At 39.6% G+C, this 20,462-nt stretch overlaps 1 protein-coding gene across 1 annotated transcript in view; it reads left to right on the top strand.

Annotated features, from left to right (window-relative positions):
• The first annotated feature begins 45 nt into the window (after window positions 1-45).
• Window positions 46-20,462, top strand: part of TRPC7 (transient receptor potential cation channel subfamily C member 7) — a 152,568-nt gene continuing 132,151 nt past the window's right edge. Inside the window, exons 1-2 of the mRNA XM_053566632.1 lie at window positions 46-248; window positions 8,190-8,967. Coding sequence (XP_053422607.1) covers window positions 247-248; window positions 8,190-8,967 — 780 coding nt within the window. The 5' untranslated portion in view covers window positions 46-246. The remainder of the gene's footprint in view (window positions 249-8,189; window positions 8,968-20,462) is intronic.

The raw sequence follows: 20,462 nt of genomic DNA, 5'->3' as shown, positions 1-20,462 counted from the left end.
CCTCCAGATTAGAAAAAGGACGGTAACACGGGTTACCGTGAAGGCGAGTTTTTACCACTGCAGCACAAAGAACAGCGGAGCGCTCCTTCACATCATTGGAACTCCACTCACTCGACCTGCTCTATACTTCAGCACCACGGAGAGCGGCACAGCCTTGGCTACCACCCATGGGGAGCCACATTCCCTCGACTCAGCACCCGATCCCGGTCATCTAGAGAAGGGACAAGCCTGCGTATTTTATTCTCAATGTAAGCAGCTATGATTCTTTCATATTGATTTTTTCAGTAGTGATTGCGCTCTCACTGAGATATGGCATTGAACTTTTATTTATTAGCCCTCTTTCTCTAGTGCACTGCTTAGATTTTTAGATGTAAGTCTGGATCTGAGATCTGTCTCATTTGTTGAGTTGGTAAAGGGATATTTTTTCTTTTATTAACGTCTAAGTTTACAAAGCCATTTGGAAATAGACAACCCATCCTGGTAGCCTAGTCCTTTTGTGTTGGAGTAGTATAGTTATATTCTTAGAAGACAGTACATGTGTTGTCTCTTACTCCCCTTTACTACTGAGAGCTTTCTAATTTGGTGTTTTTGTGGTTTTATTTATCTCAATAAATAAACGTGGGGGTAAGAAGAGGAAGAGAGCTATATTCTAATAAGAAGTCACCATTAAAGAACTACAGGTGGCAAAAAAAGAGATTGTCATTTTTCCTTTTATCTTATTGAAAATATGGCAGAAGCTATAGATCTACTTTAGATATCTATTTCAAAATAATAAATATGCTCTTAATAAAAGAAGTGCAATCTAGGCAGTTTTGACGTGAGCTTTAAAACTCTGAATCACAGAATGTCCCCTTTAAGTTTGAAGTTGTAAATTCAATTATGTGTGATTGAGTAGACACAAACAAAATGCTACTGCCATTAATTGTAATTTAAAGATTTAATGGATTTAGGGTAGATTTGAAAAAGGCAGTAATGATTGACCCTGTCTGGTGGCACTCAGTGTATTTTTGCCTCAGAATGCCACCTGCTGGTAGGTCCTGTTTCTGAAGCACTGGGCACATCATATTTATGAATGAACTCACATTAAATCTAGAATATTCATTATGGATATGATGCAAACCTGCCCTCCAACATCTCTTTACCAATGACATTAATTTAATTATGTAACAACTTACCAAGGTTCTGTGTCACAATTACACTTTCATAAACATTTATTTCTAAATGCTCCTAAGCTTAGGGGCATGTAGACTAGATAACTCCTTTAGGCAGTAATTAACCCAGAAAAAGATTAGGACTGTGTGAAGCCTCATTGAGGCTAATTGCAGTATGCATGTGGTATCTGAGATGAGAGCTACCAGGAGCTCTTCCTTAGTAAAAGCAATCAGCATTTTCCTCCAGGTAAATATTCAGCATGTTCCCTTTTTTAGTACTGTCATTTCACACTTTAAGAGCTTCTCTTACTTTCTTGGTAGTAGATGTTGTTTTCAGACTCTTATCACAGATCAATGAAACCATTAAAAAAGTTCATTCCAAAACATTTTTCAAAAAATATAACTATTACAACTTGTTGTTTCAGCTCTATCTGGAACTATACATAATGAAATACAAACATGCAGTTCCATAATTTCCCAGTTTTAAATAGGCAAGCAAAGATTTTAAAATAGGAATAAAAGAAGAAGCATACACAAAGCACTAGGTGTATTTGGATAACTAATACATAGGGAAGGTTAAAAATCCTGAGAATAACCTCTTCTCTAAATGATATTATTTGGTGGAAAATAAATTACTTACTAATAGAATCATTTATTCACATTCGGATTCTATTTCATAGTGTAATATGCAGTGGAAAAACTATCCCACATTAGCAAGAAAATATATCTTAATATAATATATTTTAATGAGTAGCAGAGGGATACTTTTCTTGTTTATGGTACAATCTGACTGGTAAGACATATGAACTCATATATATTATGAGGCAACTGGGTATATGTTTTTCTTTTCCTTAAAATAAATATATGTTGTATATGCAAATTATTGCCACTGACAAGTATGAACCTGAATGCACTAGATCCACAATAAATATAATTAGAGTAAACTAAAATGGAGTTAATACTATCCAATGCCACTGGAGCACTTGCTAGGCACTGGTAAGTTATTGATATGCGCTATCTCACCTCAACTTCAACAGAATAAAAAAAGGGGATACTCAGAAATAAGTTAGATGTCTTTGGAAACATGTAAAAATTGTCAGGAATATTATGAAGTAATGAGAATGTCTTAATTTTCTTCCCCAGTCACTCAGGGGACTTAATATGCCCTGTGGTATTAGCTGTTTCATCTAGAAATATATGGACTATCATTTAGAGTAGAGCTAATTGGTAATTGATTTTATTTGGGACTCTTACTTTAAAAGTTTTCAGTTTTAATTAGGACTCTTAGCATATCTTAAAAGTTTTCAGTCACAAACAAGAAAGAATAGTTATAAGATTATATCATTCCTAGATTTTGTAAGAAGGAAGGTATGGGTATAAATATTAATGGCTGTATTTTACGGTCTTCTTAAATGACCAACCTGGATTCAAGTATTTAAGTATCGATTAAGTTATTTGACCATGCACCATGCGGCAGGTCATCAGAAGTGCTGAGTGCCAGGTACATATGCCGTATAAATAAGCAATTCCCTTGCCCTCAAGGATCCTGCATTCTAATAGAAAAACTTAATGAGTCAAAGAAACTTAGATAAAAAATGCAAGAGGAAGATGAATGGCATACCAGCCAAAAGCAGGAACTTTGAAATGAGACAGACAGGCTCTTCATAGGGGGTCCACATCTCACAAGCTGTGTAGCTTGAGAAAAGTGGTTCACTTATTTGAGCCTCATCTCATCATCTGTTAAATGGGAAAGACAGCAGCACCTAATATCACATAGTAGTTTGTGAGAATGTAAAATGGCAATGTATATTCTCAAATTCACCTTGTTCTCTATACATTTCTAATCATCTTTGCCTGATGATTTGTATACTTACCTTCTCTGATGTTTATGTTCATATTTATAATTCATTCATCATTCCATTGTTATTTGCCTTGACAGTGTCCAGCATTATTATGTTAAGTACATATTACATTAAATTCCTCTTCATATGTTATTTGAATAAAGAAATAGAATCCATAACACATGTGAAGTATTCAGCATGGTGGCTGGCACATGGTTAATGTGTAACAAATGCTAGTCATTATAATTAAATAGTCATTTAGAACAATAGTTACGCTTATCGCATGATTATTTAAAGCAATAATTCATATAAAGCATTTAGTGCATTGTTTGGCATATGTTAACTATCAGTATTATCTAGTCATCTAGAAAAACAGCTAGGTTGAGTATGCAGTGTAGAGTAAAATGTAAGCCAGTTCAAATAAGTATGTATTTAAGTGTACTGATACATGAGATTTGGATCATTATTTACATGGACATTTTATAGACGGCTTTATGGTAACCAGGGAATTTAAGAAACATTATTTAATCTTCACTGTGGTCCTGAGGAACATGAAAGATGGGTTTCACCATATTGGTGAGAAAACTGAAACCTCAGAATACATGCTCTTAGGAGAAGATGGCCAGACCAGAGCTGGATTTTCCTGGGTGTTTGATGTGACTCCTGGATTTGGATTGGTTCTATGTCCAGTTGGGCAATATTACACACTGAATTGATTCCAGAGTTGGAAAATCTCCACAGAGACCTTCAAAGCAGTAGCAATTTTAGAAAAAAGACAACAAATACTCTAAAAAGATATTTTGATTAAATGGCCTTTTCCTCATCAGTAATTAACTACAATCTCTGTCTCCAAAAACCCTTAAGTGTATCAGCACACTTGAATACATACTCATTTTCAGCTGGAGTTAGGGTGTAAGATTCATACTTTTCATGGATCACTGACATCTGGCTTCCTTCAGACTGGCTGATGCATCCGTAAGAGCAGCCTGATAAAAATAGCAGCTGAAGGATCAAGAGGGAGTTTAATAATCAGTCCTGCTCTCATATATGGTTTTGTTTCCACTGGAACCCTCCTTCTCAATGACATCAAATGTCAATGTATGCATTTCTGAAAAATGAAAAACACAGTATCTTAATTGAGGTGTTTGAGGAGTTTGATCACTCATTATCTCAATAATATATGCAAATAAAAATGCATTTGCCTTCAAGGTTCATTTTTAAGAAAAATACTAAAATAAGGGCAATCAAATACCAATTGCCTTTTAGGGAGAATCATTTTGCTCATTACTGGTCCTAAAACTGTGATAAGATCATGAGAGTCCAGAGGGCAACATGTCCGATTCACGAGTGTGAGTTCTGGCCACCACCTATTGTAGGTCACATGACCTTATACTTTTACACACCACTTTTTGTGGATTCTTCCCAACATATGTGTATGAATGTTTATGATATTAATGATAAATGGCAAGGATATTGTGGCTGAATTTATTCATAAGTGTATAAATGTTTTAAAAACATCATTAGACAGATATCAGGGCAAGGGAGAATCAGAGCCAATAAGAAGCTCAGAGTGAGGTTAAAAGGCCTCCATCAATATCTGTGGCTCCAGAATCTGCTGTGAAGCTCCTCACATTGGAAGCAATCCCACTGAGTAGCACATGCCATTATATGCTGGTAAACATTCATGACTTGAAGGCTAAGGCTTCATTTATAATGCCAGGTTCTGCTAGGAAAGGAACAGAGTTAATTCTGTAAGCATCCAAATGTGCTTCAAAGTCCAGGTCTTAAAGGCTATGAAAGAGAGGCTTGTTTATTTCTTACTACATCTGGGTATCTACTTTCAAGGTCATTCAGAAAAATGCATGTCAAATTGTGAGGACATATTAACTCCTGACAAGTACTAGCCAGACACATAAATTTTTTTGATAAAACATAATTATTATAGAAACATCTAGATTTATATACGATGCTCTACTTGTGTCAAGAAATTACTGGTCTTAAGGTTTAGTCTTTTTACTTCAACTACTTCAGTTTCTTCACCTAAAAGATCTTAAGACTAATACCTTGCATTTAATGTTTTTCTTTGTTTTTTAATGAGTGGAATTGGAAAAGGATGATTGAATATCCTTTAAGTTTATAGGCTGTGGTGTCTATGTTATTCATAGGCACTGAATTTAGATTAAGTACTTACGTGTTCCTTGTGAAATGTTTCTCTGCTCTGACTTGGTTCAGTAGTTATTAAATTTCCCTTGAGTTAATCTCTTCATGGCTTGTTGCTGTGTAATAGTTGGGTACCCTTGACCTTGACCCTATTTTCTCTTGTGAGTAGATCTCTAATGGAAAAATGACATGGAATCAAGCTAGAGTGCCTGCTTCTCCTAGAACAGCTGCTGTTTCATATCTGACACACTGCTCAGATGCTCTTGAGTAGAAACTGCTTTTTCTCAGGTTGAATTGTGATGGCTAAGTCCAGAGAAGTGCTTTTTAGAGGGGTTGAAGTCTATCATAGGAGAGGCTGAGTAATTCCAAAAGAAATATGATTAGTCTTTTGTGGGCTCAACTTCCACGTATGTGTCTGTCCAAATGACAGTCCTTAAAACTGAGTTCATTACATCCTCTGAAACAAGTCCTTTGGGAATATAAATAAAGGAGCTGCTTAGCTTTCAACTCAGTCACCTCTCTCCTTCTGAAAAACTTATAATAATAAATGCCCGCACACTATTTGTGAATGCTTCTCTCCTGGAAAGGCTTCTGTGGGATTCCCAATCCATAGTCTGCCTTTGGCACATACGAGCGAACTCTCTCCCTGAAATGATGGCATTGTTGAAAGAAATGGGCTCAGAAGGAGCTCATGAACTTGAATTCTCACCATCTGTTCCCCAGCAATCTTTTATCAAAGTGCACTTTTAAAAAGTGGTTGGCAGTTCAGATGCTCTTCCTAAAGGAGTGCCAAGCTCTCTATTAGGATGTATCACCCACAGTTGCCTTTTGAGGGAGTTGCCCATAATTATTCTTTTCAGTTTTTGCAGATGATGAAGCTGCTGCATTGTACAGTTTAGCAGCTTTTCCCAAGGGGAATGTGACTCAGCTCTAGGCAAGACTGGAGTTCTAAGCTCTGATCTCTATTCTTTACTTTATATCAGAGATAGAGCCCCCAAGAGCTAAGACTAAAGGGGTTTAAATAGGTCAAAGGTAAAATAAGCAGAAAACTAGATGGATCTCAAAATTTAAAACTTCACAAGGCTGACTGATATGACTTATTAAACCTCAAAACACTGGGGTTAATTTAAAAGCTTGCCTCTGTGATCACTTTTGTTTGTTTTTTAAAATGTCTTAAGTGAAATGCTGAGTATTGTTTATGCATGGAGAAATAACCAGTAACAAAAGGACAATTTCTGGAACCATAGAAAATAGTTTAAAAAACAAATCCCGGAATCCTATGTACTCAATTTTGATATGAGGACAATTAATGACAATTAAGGTCATGGTGGGGGTGGGGGAAGGGGAGAGCAAAGAGAGAAAGAAGGAGGGAGGGGTGGGGAAAGGAAGAGCAGAGAGAGGGAGGGGGTGGGGCCTTGGTGTGTGCCACACCTTTTGGGGGCAAGACATGACTGCAAGAGGGATTTTACCTAACAAATGCAATCAGTATAACCTGGCTTATTGTACCCTCAATGAATCCCCAACAATAAAAAAAAAAAATCCCTAAGTACATACTTGTTGGAGCAGATACTCTTTTGTTAAAATGTATGTCATTCTAATATTATTTAAATAATGTGAGTAGATTAGAAAAGGAGAATAGAAAATAGAGGAAGGACCAACTGGAAAATCAGAAAAATTTAAGACGTTCAGTTTGGTAGAGGATTAGGAAACATCTGGTCTACCTCCTCTGTTTCACAGTTATCTGAAACCTAGAATCTGGAGACCTGCTCAAGATCTCAAGCCTAGTTGGAGGTAGAACATCATGACTTGAGCTCAAATTACACATAGTTGTTATTCTCTCTACTATGGTATTTTAAAACCTTGCAAACTGAAGTTAGGTATCTTGTCCAAAGTCACAAGACTGGCCAATGGTAGAACCAGGATTCCTTTTCCAGATCTTCAGACTTCAAAGTATGTTGTTCAGCTGCCTTGCTCTGAGTTACCTTCATCTGTGATGAGGAGAATAATAGTGGCTTCCTGATAGGTTTGATGCAAGTTACTGTCTGTGATGGTCTTGGTATAGTGCCTGGCATATAAAAGGTGTCCAGCACTATTATTAGTAGTGTTAACCTCTACCCTATGCCACAATGGAAAGAGCAACAATTTAGAAGTGAATCCAGCTTATAAGCTGACCTATTTCTTCCATCCCTGTAAAAATCCAGGCTCAATCCTAGGAAGCTGAGACTGAATTCTCTTGGGGGGGGGGCGGGGGGGAGCTTTAGTGGCCTTCAGCAAGTGGCAATGACTCTAGTCCAGTTCCCTGCCACATCTTGCCCTATCGTGGGTGCTTAGACTGTCTGGGGACCAGAAAGCACAGTCCACATAGCACAGAATGTGGAAACGGATGTGTGTGGCTTCACTTGCAGCCTGTAGCTGTTTTGCCCCAGTGTGGCAGCTCCTTGGGTGCAGATGCATCAGAACCAAAGGTAGCAATACCTGCAGTGGCCAACTCCACGGGCAAACCTTCGGAAAACTGTGCGTAAAAAGAGACAGAAAGAGATGGGAAAATACCAACTGAGTGCTTTCTACATGCACCTTACCCTAAATAATCCTCCTAGGGACCCCATGGCACACAAAATTATCCATGTTGCACAGGTAAAAAAAAAAAAAATTCATAGAGGTTAAAGGATTTGCCTAACTTTATACCAACAGAAATAAACCCACAACCCCTGCCTGTTTCAGCAAGCCACCACGCCAAGCTCCCACAGCTAGCTCAGCTTTCCCTCGGCCACAGCCACTCTTCAGCTCTGCCACCGTTCCTCCGCCTAGAACTGTACAGGCCACACAACTAAGCCAGGGTTCCCCCACTCGGAAAAAACAGTTGTGTAATCCAATCAGTCTTGATCTCAGGGATTAAGACAATGATTTCTAATAAGATTTCATAATTTCTCATAGATTCCAAGCATGATACTCTCTTTGCTTCTCAACCATTTTTGTTTGCTCTGCCCCTAGGGAATCTGCGAAAGTAACCAAGCATCTTTGCCTTGTTGCCCCACAGGTTGGGGAGCAGCACCTTCAAAAACATGCAGCGCCGGCACACGACGTTGAGGGAGAAGGGCCGCCGCCAGGCCACGCGGGGGCCCGCCTACATGTTCAACGCCAAGGGCACCAGCCTGACGCCCGAGGAGGAGCGCTTCCTGGACTCGGCGGAATACGGCAACATCCCAGTGGTCCGGAAGATGCTGGAGGAGTCCAAGACCCTCAACTTCAACTGCGTGGACTACATGGGGCAGAACGCGCTGCAGCTGGCTGTGGGCAACGAGCACCTGGAGGTCACAGAGCTGCTGCTCAAGAAGGAGAACCTGGCGCGGGTGGGAGACGCGCTGCTGCTGGCCATCAGCAAAGGCTACGTGCGCATCGTGGAAGCCATCCTCAGCCACCCGGCCTTCGCGCAGGGCCAGCGCCTGACGCTCAGCCCGCTGGAGCAGGAGCTGCGCGACGATGACTTCTACGCCTATGATGAGGACGGCACGCGCTTCTCCCACGACATCACGCCCATCATCCTGGCGGCCCACTGCCAGGAGTACGAGATCGTGCACATCCTGCTGCTCAAGGGCGCGCGCATCGAGCGGCCCCACGACTACTTCTGCAAGTGTTCCGAGTGCACCGAGAAGCAGCGGAAAGACTCCTTCAGCCACTCGCGATCGCGCATGAACGCCTACAAAGGATTGGCCAGCGCCGCCTACCTGTCCCTGTCCAGCGAAGACCCTGTCCTCACTGCCCTGGAGCTAAGCAACGAGTTAGCCAGACTAGCCAACATTGAGACTGAATTCAAGGTAATTCCCACTCTCCACCCCGGGCAGGTTGCCAAGGGGGTCCTGAAATGCATGTCCGGTAACCAAGTGGGTTGTCTCCCTCCTAAGGAAGGGCAAAAGCCTCAGGGCCTTGCTGTGCAAGCTCGGGGGGAACAGGAGGGACTCGTGTCACCTGTCAGGCCCCCGAGGGAGGGCCAGGGGGAAAAGCAGCCCAATGGGTGGAATATTTTAAACTACATGTGTGTGGTAAGACATGACTCAAGCACAACCACTCAGTAAAAGACGAGCAACGTGCAGGCAGAAGTATATCGTGGCTCTGGTGTAAATGCCTCAGCTGGGCCCTAGGGAGCTGAGGCATTTCCAGGATACCCAACAACCTTGGGTTTTTTCCTAGTCCAAGGCTTAGACTCCTCAATTGTTTCACATACATGGATTTGATTTGTCTTGTTCACTTCTCTATCCCATCCTGGACTGCAGGACAGTCTCAGTCTAACAGCAAACTGTTGCTTTTATACTACCAATGGGCTGACATGAAGGTACATGAAAATAGAAACAAAGTTGCCTGTGTTCAGTGTAGCCTATCTCCCCCAAAGATGGGCCCTGGGGAAAGCTCTGGAATTCAGTCACCCTGAGAGCACCATAACTCACCAGGCCTGCCCAAGGGATGAAAATTCATTTTTGAAGTCCATTATTCAATGATGTTCCTGTGCTTTTAACACTCTCCCTGAAAGAAAACATTAGAGCTAATGTAGGAAATTCTTTGATATGATGTTTAATAATAACAAGATAAAATATTTAGTGGGCACTTATTGTGTACCAAGTACTAATTGCCTTACCTATAAGATCTTAGTTCCTTAAACATCTGTGTTTATATGAGGGCACAAAAGTAAAGAGAGATCATTCATCTAGTAAGTAATAAAACCATTGTTCTAAACTAGGCACCCACACCCCAAAGCCAGCTCTTAGCCTGTATGGGAAATTGAGGGCTAAGGCCTTAATTGTACACTGAGTTTCTTAGAATTCCACTTGTTTTTATCTGAAAATGAAAGGATTCCTCACTGTAGAAGGTGTGGCTGGAATAGTAGGAGTCACAACTGGGCTTGTTATTTCTCCTCCTGCCATTTGATCGGATGTGCTAGATGCCATGAAGTATCATACACTGACAATTGAGCTGAGAAAATGTCACCTGCAAGTGAAAAGTTCATTATCTAGACAAGATGCCAGTGCAAGAACTGCCCCTAAAGGATACATTTGAGTAACCAAGGATGGGTATCAACTCACAGCAAGGGAGGGCCCCAAGGCCATGTTCAGGGAGCCCTCAGCAGAGGAGATGAATTTGCATTGGGCCTTTGAGCAGGAAGCATTGGATCATGGAAAGAGCGGTAGGCATTTGGGGGAAGCAATGAAGATGAGGCCCAGCATGGCCTAGAGGAAGGAGGAGACAGGTGGGAAGCTCCCTTGTGACAGGAGTCCAGACCTCCTGTAGGCATACAGGAGGAATGCTGAAGAGCTGGGCCAGGAGGAGCTCTCAAAGGACAATGCGCATCCGGCTGAGCACTTTGAATCTGATCCTGTCAGAAATGGGTAGCCCTGGAGAGTTGGTGGTTAGGGGGCTAAGTTATGAAAACTAGAGTTAGGGCAGTTACTTGACTAATAGATAAGATGAACTGGAGAATTTGGAGGGTGAGGCTAATGAGAAGGACGATTAAGTTGTGCATATGTGAGGCAGTGGAGCTCTCTCTGTTGTAAAAGGCTCTTGCCACAAGCCAGGGACAGAAAGTCCAGGCTGACAGGAAGTTGAAAGGCACCACAAATTGTGACTAAAGATCCTTTAATTAAGTTAATTTTATTCCATTTGTTGCTCCATCTAAAATCCATCCACTGAATTAGAGCCACTTCCCTAAATCCCACATTGTTTACGGCCTCATCTGAAAAACTTAATGGATGTGGATATTACCCCCCAAAGCTCTCAAGGAATGTAGCTATTGCCTTTTCTTCTTCGTCGTCTTCTTTTTTTTTTTTTTTTCTGTACAATAAACCTCACCTCCCAACATTATGGTCAAATATCTTCCAAGGAAGGTTGTTTGAACTTTGCTTGCTCCTCAACTGTTAGGCCAATTCTGCAATTCGTTTCCAAATGGCCGAAGAAAGAAAGAAAAAAAAAAAAGAAAGGAAGGAAAAAGACTTAAGCAAAAGAAAAAAAAGAAAAAGAATGGGGGGATCAGATTATCTGGATAATTGCACAATTCTCTACTTACCTCAACATATGGAAGCATGCCAGCCTTACTAAGTAAAACAATGCTAGACTAACATTTGGAAATACATCTGAGCCATTTGTTTTCTATATTGAAACCTAAAGTCTGGCATATTTCGGCATATGTGATATCTAAAATTGGAAAATTGTTGAAAGCATCTACTATGATATTTTGATTTAAAAAGTAAATCACGAAAATTGTGAACAATTAAGAACACTACTAACATGATGAGCAATCCTTTCTACAATGCAGTGATTTACTCAGAGTGAGAGTCAGCATCAATACATTTGCTAGCTATTAACATCCCCCTAGTTACCTTTGTTTGAAGTAATGTCTTTCAAGTTGTCAACAAATGGCACATTATAAATTAACATAACTGTTCCTTCAGAACTTTATTTCTTATTCAACTATCCTTGCATGTGCATTCCTGACATTATAAATCTCAGAGAAGACAGCGGCTTAGCAGGAGAGAAGTCAAATTGTAATAAAAGAATAAACACACTCCTTATGAGTCTGTTCTGCTTTTAAGGGACTGCACATTGCTGCTTGCAGTCACATATTATGAAGATAACCTGATGCCATCAATTGTGTAAAAACCCATCAGCTCCTCACTGGAAATGTTATATATCATCCTCCGCATCCTCTAAAATGCTCATTCTGGGAGAGACTCTTCCAAACTAGAAATCATCATTAAAAACTTGGATTCAGTTGCCTAAGCTATTGTTTTCAGAACCATTTGAATTTATTACCAGAATAGGGTCTGGTCATTAATAAGGAGTACAGCCAATGTCAAGGTCTCCAGTAAATTATGACAGAGTCAAATGCCTTATTTTTGGTAGAGAAATTATACAAGGATTTGTGTGTGTGTGTGTGTTTCTCTAATCTTTCTGGGTCTAGAAAGATACTAAAACTCAGTGTGCTCACTAGATCTTCCCAGTCCCTCGAATGGTGCCCAGTAAACTATTAATAGTAAGCATTCCAAAAATACCTGAAGAAGGAAATGAAGGAAATCCTAAAAAGGTAATAATTTTAACAGAGGAAGCAAGTAATTCCTTTTATCTATGGTTGAAACTTTTCCCAAATGTAATGAATTTAATAGAGGCATTTGATAGATATGGTAAAATGCGGAAGCTCTAAAGAAGGGTGCAAGCTGGCTGAGGGTACAAAGCCCACACAGTAAACAGGTGTGGACCAAGCACATGCTGCTCTCACGGCACATGGTGGGCAAAGTGTCTTCTTGGTCTTACCCACAGTACCTAAAATGAGGTCTGGGAGCACTGCCAACAAATAACATGTTAGTTGATTGGTTTATCTATGTAATAGGAGCTAGACGTTGATTTATCTGTGTAATAGGAGCTAGACACCTTCCCCATAAAGGGAAGACTGGTGTAAACTAGATTATTCAGAGGTGCTTCATCCAGATGATACAGGATTTCTTTGTGTAGAGACACCTGGAGCATCAAGGAAAAATAAAGGATCCATCTAACTCATTTCAGTTACAGCTCCTGCCACGGAGAACACGAGGAGGTCTCTGCAGCTCTGAATTAGCCTGCTGGGTTTTCTTCCCTGGTCATCTTTCTGATAAAATGGCTTAGGATCCTCTTTATTTTGTTGGTACCCTTTATTTGCTTCCCAGTCAAATTCTTGGACATTTGTCTAAGTCTGTTGTTTGTCTATGGAGCTGTTATTTCAAGATGATTAGAGAAGTTAAGTCTTCTTTCAACTCAGTATTATGGAAGCAGTAATGCTGTGTGGGGCAGGGCGGGGATGAGGAAAGAAGGGATAAGAAAGGAATAGTGCAGAGTGAGGTATAAGTTGGAAGGAAAGAGAAAGCAGGATAGGATGGAGGTATCCTTCTTGCTCTCTCATTCTTTGCTTAAATTTAAAAGCAGCTAACTTTCCCAAATCAGGAACCATGGAAGCCCACAAACACTGTATCTCTCAGTTATTTAACAATTATTCATTATGAAGAATAGCAAAGCTACAATTGAAAAGGCTCTTCCTATTGACAAAATGTTAGCATTTAGGCTGCCAATTGTGCTTCACTCACCAGTGATTTATCTTTAGAGACCTCAAAGGGGAAGAAGGGGGCAAGAACACTAAAGCTATAACTTCAACCTGCTTAAAAATGTTAATGACCTTTCTGTTTCTCAATGGGTTGTTAACCACATGTATTATGAAAAATAGAAGATGAATTATGTATCAATGTTTGTGCTGTCATTTTAAAGCCCATAAAAAACTCTCTGGGCTTAAAATACTACAAATTAAAAATGCAAATAATGATATGTCAGGCCAATTTGCCACCTGCTAAGATCTCTAGTGAGATACTATTGTGGAAGGTAAAGATATTAAGATGACATTTGTAATCTGCTTGCAAACTTATCAAAATGGAAAAGGAAAGAGGAAAGGAGAAGGAGTGATTGTGTGTTGGGTTGTCAGGGCTTAGGGCACATTTGAACCGTGGCTGTCTGCAGTCAGGAAGACAGTAAGCTTGAGAAAAGGTGTAGCCTATGCCAGAGACAGTACCAAAGACTAAATAAGCCTGTTGCCTCTGTCTCCAGTGTTTGTACCAGTTGCCTACATGCTCTGAATATTTTTTAGGATTTTTAAATTTTATAGACCAACACCCTGAGAAAATACAATTCCTCAAAGTTTGAAAGCTTAGCTGGTAGTGTAAACAAATTCCTGCTTAACATGCAGGAAATGACTTGAAAACTCTTTTCCATTGGGAAAATATTTTTTAAGTGGTGAAGACTACAGGTATTAAAAGAAAGTTTTGTGTGGTGTGTGCATGCATGTGGGGTGTGTGTGTAAAGAGAATCTGGCAGAGAAGTCTTCAAAGCACTTGTTTACATGGTCAGCCTACATATCCTTAGGTTCTGCATCTGTGGATTCAACCAACTTTGCACTGAAAATAATCAAAATAAATAATAATACAATGATAACAAATAATACTAATAAAAAATAGTAAAACAAGTATTTCCCTAGCATTTACATTGTATTAAGTGTTATAAGTAATCTAGAGATTATTTAAAGTACATGGGCAGATCTGTGTAGGTTCTTTGCAAATATCATGTCATCTTATATAAGGGACTTGCAGATCCATGGATGTTTATATGGAGGAGGTCTGGAACCAGTCCCCAAGGATGACTTGTATACCAATTCAGTTCCCTCCCAGGGATCTGACTTTGTCACTCTAGCCCTGTGTGTGAGGAATTAATGATGCAGAATGTGAGCAGAGGAAAGATTACAGATGCCAGGTGATGAGCTGGTGGGACTGCACTCAGTAAGCAAGTGCAGCTGAGTGTAGTCAGAGCAAGTGTCCTTTTCCACAGGTCCACACTGGGGCAGTGGTCTAGGCCCCACAACTGAGAACATGACCCAGGGACCAGCTTATTTTAGGAAAAGGGACAAAGGTGACTTTTGCCCATGTTAGCTTTGCCTTTTTCTATTGTTCTGCCTTAGTGTCAGGGGAGCACTCTTGCCAGAGCACTCACTAATGAGTCATCACAAAAAAAAGGAGCTAATTAATATGTTCTTTAATGACAGCTTTTCATTGGGTCACAAATAATGCCTGAAATTAGATTACGTGCCTCTTCAAGGATGTGAGCCAAGAATATCAGAGGGACAGTATATGTTGGATGACAGGTATTTGTGGTTTGGGGAGTGGATAGAAGAGTCACTTTGTGCCTAGGGCAGCAAAACTTAGATCCTGGAGTCAGATTGACTGGGTCAATCTCCTACCAATCATATAATCTTGGGAATCTCTTGGAAGTTAGTTTTCTTGATTGAAAAATTGAGGATGAGGTTACGGCACCTGTAGCACAGTGGTTATGGTGCCAGCCACATACACCAACGCTGGCAGGTTTGAACACGGCCCGGGCCAAATAAAGAACAATGACAACTGCAACAAAAAAAATAGCCAGGTGTTGTGGCGGGCACCTGTAGTCTCAGCTACCTGGGAGGCTGAGACAAGAGAATCTCTTAAGCCCAAGAGTTTGAGGTTGCCGTGAGCTGTGACATCATAGCACTCTACCAAGGGTGACATAGTGAGACTATCTCAAAAAAAAAAAAAAAGAAAGAAAGAAAGAAAATTTGAGGATGAGATATGGTCATGTGTCACTTAATGAAAATACCTCCTGAGAAGAGCATGTTGGATAGTTTTGTCACTGTGTGAACATCAGCATGTGCTTACACAGACCTGGAAGGTGCAGTCCACTGCCCATCCAAGCTGTAAGGTATAGCTTATTGTTCCTCTGATTTGTGCACCTAAACTCCTCCAAAGATAGATAAGGTACAGTAAAAATATGGTATAAAAGATAAAAAATGGTACACCTAAATAGGGCAGCTCCATTATAATCTTATAGAACCGCCATTATATACATGTCCATCATGTATCAAAATGTCATTATGTGGCCCCATGACTGTACTTCAGTTGTAACTTGTCAAAAATTGACAAGTTTTGTTGTTTGTTTTCTCTATCCAAATATTTTCTCTTACCCTCTCCTGTCCATTTCTACAAGTGATATCACTATCCACCAAATTGCTAAGAACCTTTCTATACCTTATCCCGGCACATACATTATTAGGTACTTGGTAAATATTAGATCATCAAATAAATAGATGAATGGGTGAATGAATTAATAAATAATGATGTCTCTGGTTGTTGGTGAGCATTAAATGAAATCAAGAATATGTAATTGTTTGAAGAAAACATGACATAAGTAAGTACTAATAATCTTTCACCAGAGATATCAGTGAAGAGTTTCCCAAAGCCCACTCGATTTTCAGTGCCACAGCTTAAATTTCCTCCCAATAAACACAGCTTAAATTTCAGTACCTTCTCAATTCAGAGGATCTTCCTGAATTCTGCTAACTTCCTACCCCCTCAGCAGATCTTTCCAGAACAAGAAAAAGTGTAGCCTGTACATGTGAGCTTCGTGGTTAAAAATAGGCCAAGAGAGTATTTTCTAATTAGAAAAAATGCAGACCACTAAAACTGAATAAGCTTGGAGTGCTGCTAACATATTGCTGTGAAAAGAAGCGATGTGGGCTGGAAAGATAGAGAAGCAAAAGAGGAGGAGGGAGGAAATGGGCAGGCAGAGCTCCTGCCAAATACAGACAGAGATTATTTTTTGAAAAGTATCTCTGTGGAAAAGATTCATCACTACACACCAAAAAATCATTTCCTACACAAGTGCAACTATCAGTCAGAACTATCAGAGATACGGAGAAAATAGAGTTCTTTGAGAATATTAGCCAATGAGTAGTAGCACAAATTAAATCAAATGGAAATGCAGAGATTTTTCTCTGAAAAATTTACAATGTTATATAAATTAATCATAGTAGGGTAGCATTAATCAAATATAGACAGGGTCTATAAACTTACAAATATCAGCACTGATTACAGAGATTTCTGAAAATTCATCATTTATGCAACTAACACTTATTATGTCTATAGTCTGAGCAAGAATCTGGGTTAGGTGCTGAGATAAAATAAACAAGATAAAGTTCCCGCCCTCAAAGAGGTTATTGTCTAGTGGAGGACACAGGCATTCTGCATATAATCATACATTACAAATCATGCTAGGAAGTATAATTTTCAGAACTGACTTAATTGGGAAGTTGACAGTGTGTGTTTAAAGATTTCTCAGTGGAGGCAATGTTTAAACTGAAATCCAGCAGTATAAAAGAGACAAACAATTGGAAATGAGAAAGAGGATTCCAGGCACAGAATACTCATGAAATAGCCCAGTGTACAGAAGGATAAAGACAAGCCCACTCAGAAAGGTGTGAGTAGAATGGGATGGGTTTATTGTAGGCAGTAAATGGGAGAAGTGGCAGGTAATACAGATGCTAAAGAAGAGGACCTCAGCCATGGCCTTACTACTGGTGGCCGTGTAAGAAGATGGACTTCACTGTAAAGTGAATGGAGAGCCATTGGAAGCTTTCAGCAAATACATGAGTGACTGCTGTAGAAAATGTATTAAAGAGCACAAGAATGAGGAGAGCTAGAAGACTTATGTAAGAAGATGAGATCCTCCTGAGAAAGGGGTGAGTGGCACCTGAGCCTAGAAGGACTAGTGCACCTCAGCTAGTGGGTAATTCACTACAGGTGGAGCCATAGCAGTCAGAGAAGGTGGCTAGCTTCTGACTGCCTCCGGGACAGTTTTCTTATATCAAAGCCTTCCAGGACTCTGCTTCTGTTTACCTCTGGGACCTCTTAATACCGCACAGTAGTGACCCAGGCAATGGAGAAGATCAGCTCTTTAACTTCTCCTCCATGGCAGAAGCCCAGTGGAGTAGGAGGAGGGCAGGAGAGTGATGTACACTCTAGTTTTTTACCCTGACCTTTGGAGGTAGAAGAGAGTATGTTTCAGGCTTTGCTAAATTGTTCATTGCAAAGCAGAAATACTAGGAAGTGGGTTCAGAGATTATAACCCTAGAATGAAAAGAATTTCTTTGAATATTTTTATAATTTTATTCAAAATATTAAGGTTATAGAAATGTTTTTACTATGTGGATATCTTGTATAATGCTTATGTCAAAGCTTTTGGTATGCCCATCATCAGATTAGCATTCATTGTACCCAGTAGGTAAGTTTTTCCCCACACCTATCCTCCTGCTCTCCCCCTTCTTGGTTTCCCATCCCCTTAATACCACTGTGTACCCATGTGTATCCATCTGTTAGCTCCCACTCACTAGTGAGAACATGGTATTTGGTTTCCCATTTCTAAGATACCTCACTTAGCATAATGGTCTCCAGTTCCCTTCACATCACTGCAAATAACCTATTTCATTCTCTTTTATGGCTGAGTAGTACTCTATGGTGTACACACACATATACAAGGTGACCATAAAGCTCATTTGTAATTTAAAATAGTGTGCAATTTAAAATTACACACAGTCTTTAAGGCCACCCTGTATATCTCCCACATTTGCTTAATCCACTATTAAATTGAAGGGCACTAAGGCTGCTTTTGTATCTTTGCCATTATTACATGAACTCAGATAAACATTCAAATGCAAGGGTCTTTTTGATAAAATGGCTTCCTTTGTTTAGATACCCAGCAGTGGGATTGCTGGATCTAATAGTAGGTCTACATTTATTTCTTTGAGGAATCTCTATATTGTTATCCGTAGACATTGTACTATATAATTTGCTGTCTCACCAATAGTATATAAGCATTCCTTTCTCTCTGCATCCATGCCAGCATTTATTGGGTTTTGACTAGCCATTCTAATAGGGTTAAGGTAGTTTTAATTTGTGTTTCCCTAGTGATTAATTATGTTGAGCATTTTTTCATGTTTCTTTGCCATTTTTCTACCTTTTCTCAAAAAAACCTCTGTTCATGTCTTTTGCCCACTTCTTATGGGGTTGTTTGATTTTCTCTTGCTGATTTGTTTGAGTTCTTTGTAGATTCTGAATATTAGTCCTTTGTCAGATATACAGTTTGTAAATATTTTCTCCCATTCTGTAATTTATCTTTTCACTCTGTTGGTTATTTCTTATGCTGTGCAGAAGCTTTTTATTTTAATTAAGTCTCATTTATTTACTTTTGTAGTTGCTATATTTGCCTTTTGAGGCTTAGTCATAAATTCTTTGCCTAGGCCAATGTCTAAAAGAGTTTTTCCTACATTTTCTTCCATAATCTTTATGGTTTCATGCATTGTATTCAACTGTTTAGTCTATCTTGAATTTTTTTATATATATAGTGAGAAATAGGGATCCTGTTTCATTCTTCTGTACATGGTTATCCAATTTCCTTGCACCATTTATTAAAAAGGGTGTCTTTTCCCCAGTGTATGTTGTTTTCTGCTTCATTGAAGATCAGTTGGTTGTAAGTAGTTAGTTTTATTTCTGGATTTCCCATTTTTTTCCATTGGTCTATGTCTACACTTTTATACGAGTACCATGCTATTTTGGTTACAATAGCCACTAGCCTCATAGTATAATTTGAAATCATCTAATGTGATGCCTCCAAATGTGTTCTTACTGCTTTTACCAGATTCTGAAGATGACTTTCCTTCTGTTGACTATATGGATCCAATAAGTTATTCATTTAAGTAAAGGAAAATGGCTAAATCTTATCTATGATTTTGTTAAACTGAAGCTTGTTTTAGCATAAATAAAGGCATGAAGTAGACTGCCTCTTCTCTTTCCTCCTTCTTCCCTTCTTGGGACTATGGATGATGAGAATGCCATGCCAGGAAAAGACTAGATGAAAGCAAGGCTTTTCTGAGCATCTAAAAATCCACCTTAGTGGATACCCAGTAAAGTCTAAGTGGATGTATTGGTTTCTAAGCGCTGCCATAACAAAGTACCCCAAAATTGCTGACTTAAAAACAGAACGTCATTCTCTAACATTACTAAGGGCTAGAAACCCAAAATCATGCTCTCTTTGAAGGCTTTAGGTGAGGGTCCTTCCTTGCCTCTTCCTGATTTCTGGTGGCTTCACCAGGCCTTGGCTTGTTGGTGCACTGCTCTAATCTCTGTCTGTTATCACATGGTAACTTCCTATGTGGTTCTATGTTTTTTTTTTTATAAGGATGCTAGTCATTTGGATTAAGGGCCCACTGTATTCCAGGAGGACTTCATCTTAACTAATTATACCTGCAATTACCCTATTTTCAGAGAAGATCATATTCTGAAGTTCCAAGAAAGACATGCACTGGAACTAGGGACACTATTCAACTCAGTATAGTGGAGAAGCACCAGGCTGAGATGAATTGGGAAAGGCTGAGACCAGGAATCCAGGCAGATGCTCAGAGTAGGGCAGGGTAGGCCAGAGGTCATTTATCCTAGGAAGCTAAAGACAGTCCTAACTAGGAGACCAACATGGGGGAAACAGTAGAGATTCTTGACCAAGGCACAAACTGAGCCAGAGATATGGTTCATCCGTGGAAGTATGTGTACATACATGTACATATGCGTGTGTGTGTGTGTGTGTGTGTGTTGTTTGAGGGAACCAGGGCAGATAAGAGGTGGGAGAGCAGCTGACAGACCAGTGGAAGAAAACTTGCTATTGAGGGTACCACCCTCTCTCAAGTGTTGAATTTGAGGATAATAAAAATAAAACACTACTAATTGTATAATTTTTAGAAAATATAGAAAAATAGAGCAAACATAAATGCCACCATAAATCTCACCATCTAAAAATAATTCATATTCTGGTATGTTTCCTGATCCCTGCACCCCAAATACAAAAATTTAAATGAATACTATTACTCAGCTAATGGAACAATTATCAATATATTTTT

This window comes from Nycticebus coucang, chromosome 17, assembly GCF_027406575.1.
Source record: "Nycticebus coucang isolate mNycCou1 chromosome 17, mNycCou1.pri, whole genome shotgun sequence".
In the NCBI taxonomy this organism is placed as follows: Eukaryota; Metazoa; Chordata; class Mammalia; order Primates; family Lorisidae; genus Nycticebus; species Nycticebus coucang.
This window is presented reverse-complemented; position numbering and strand designations above follow the sequence as displayed.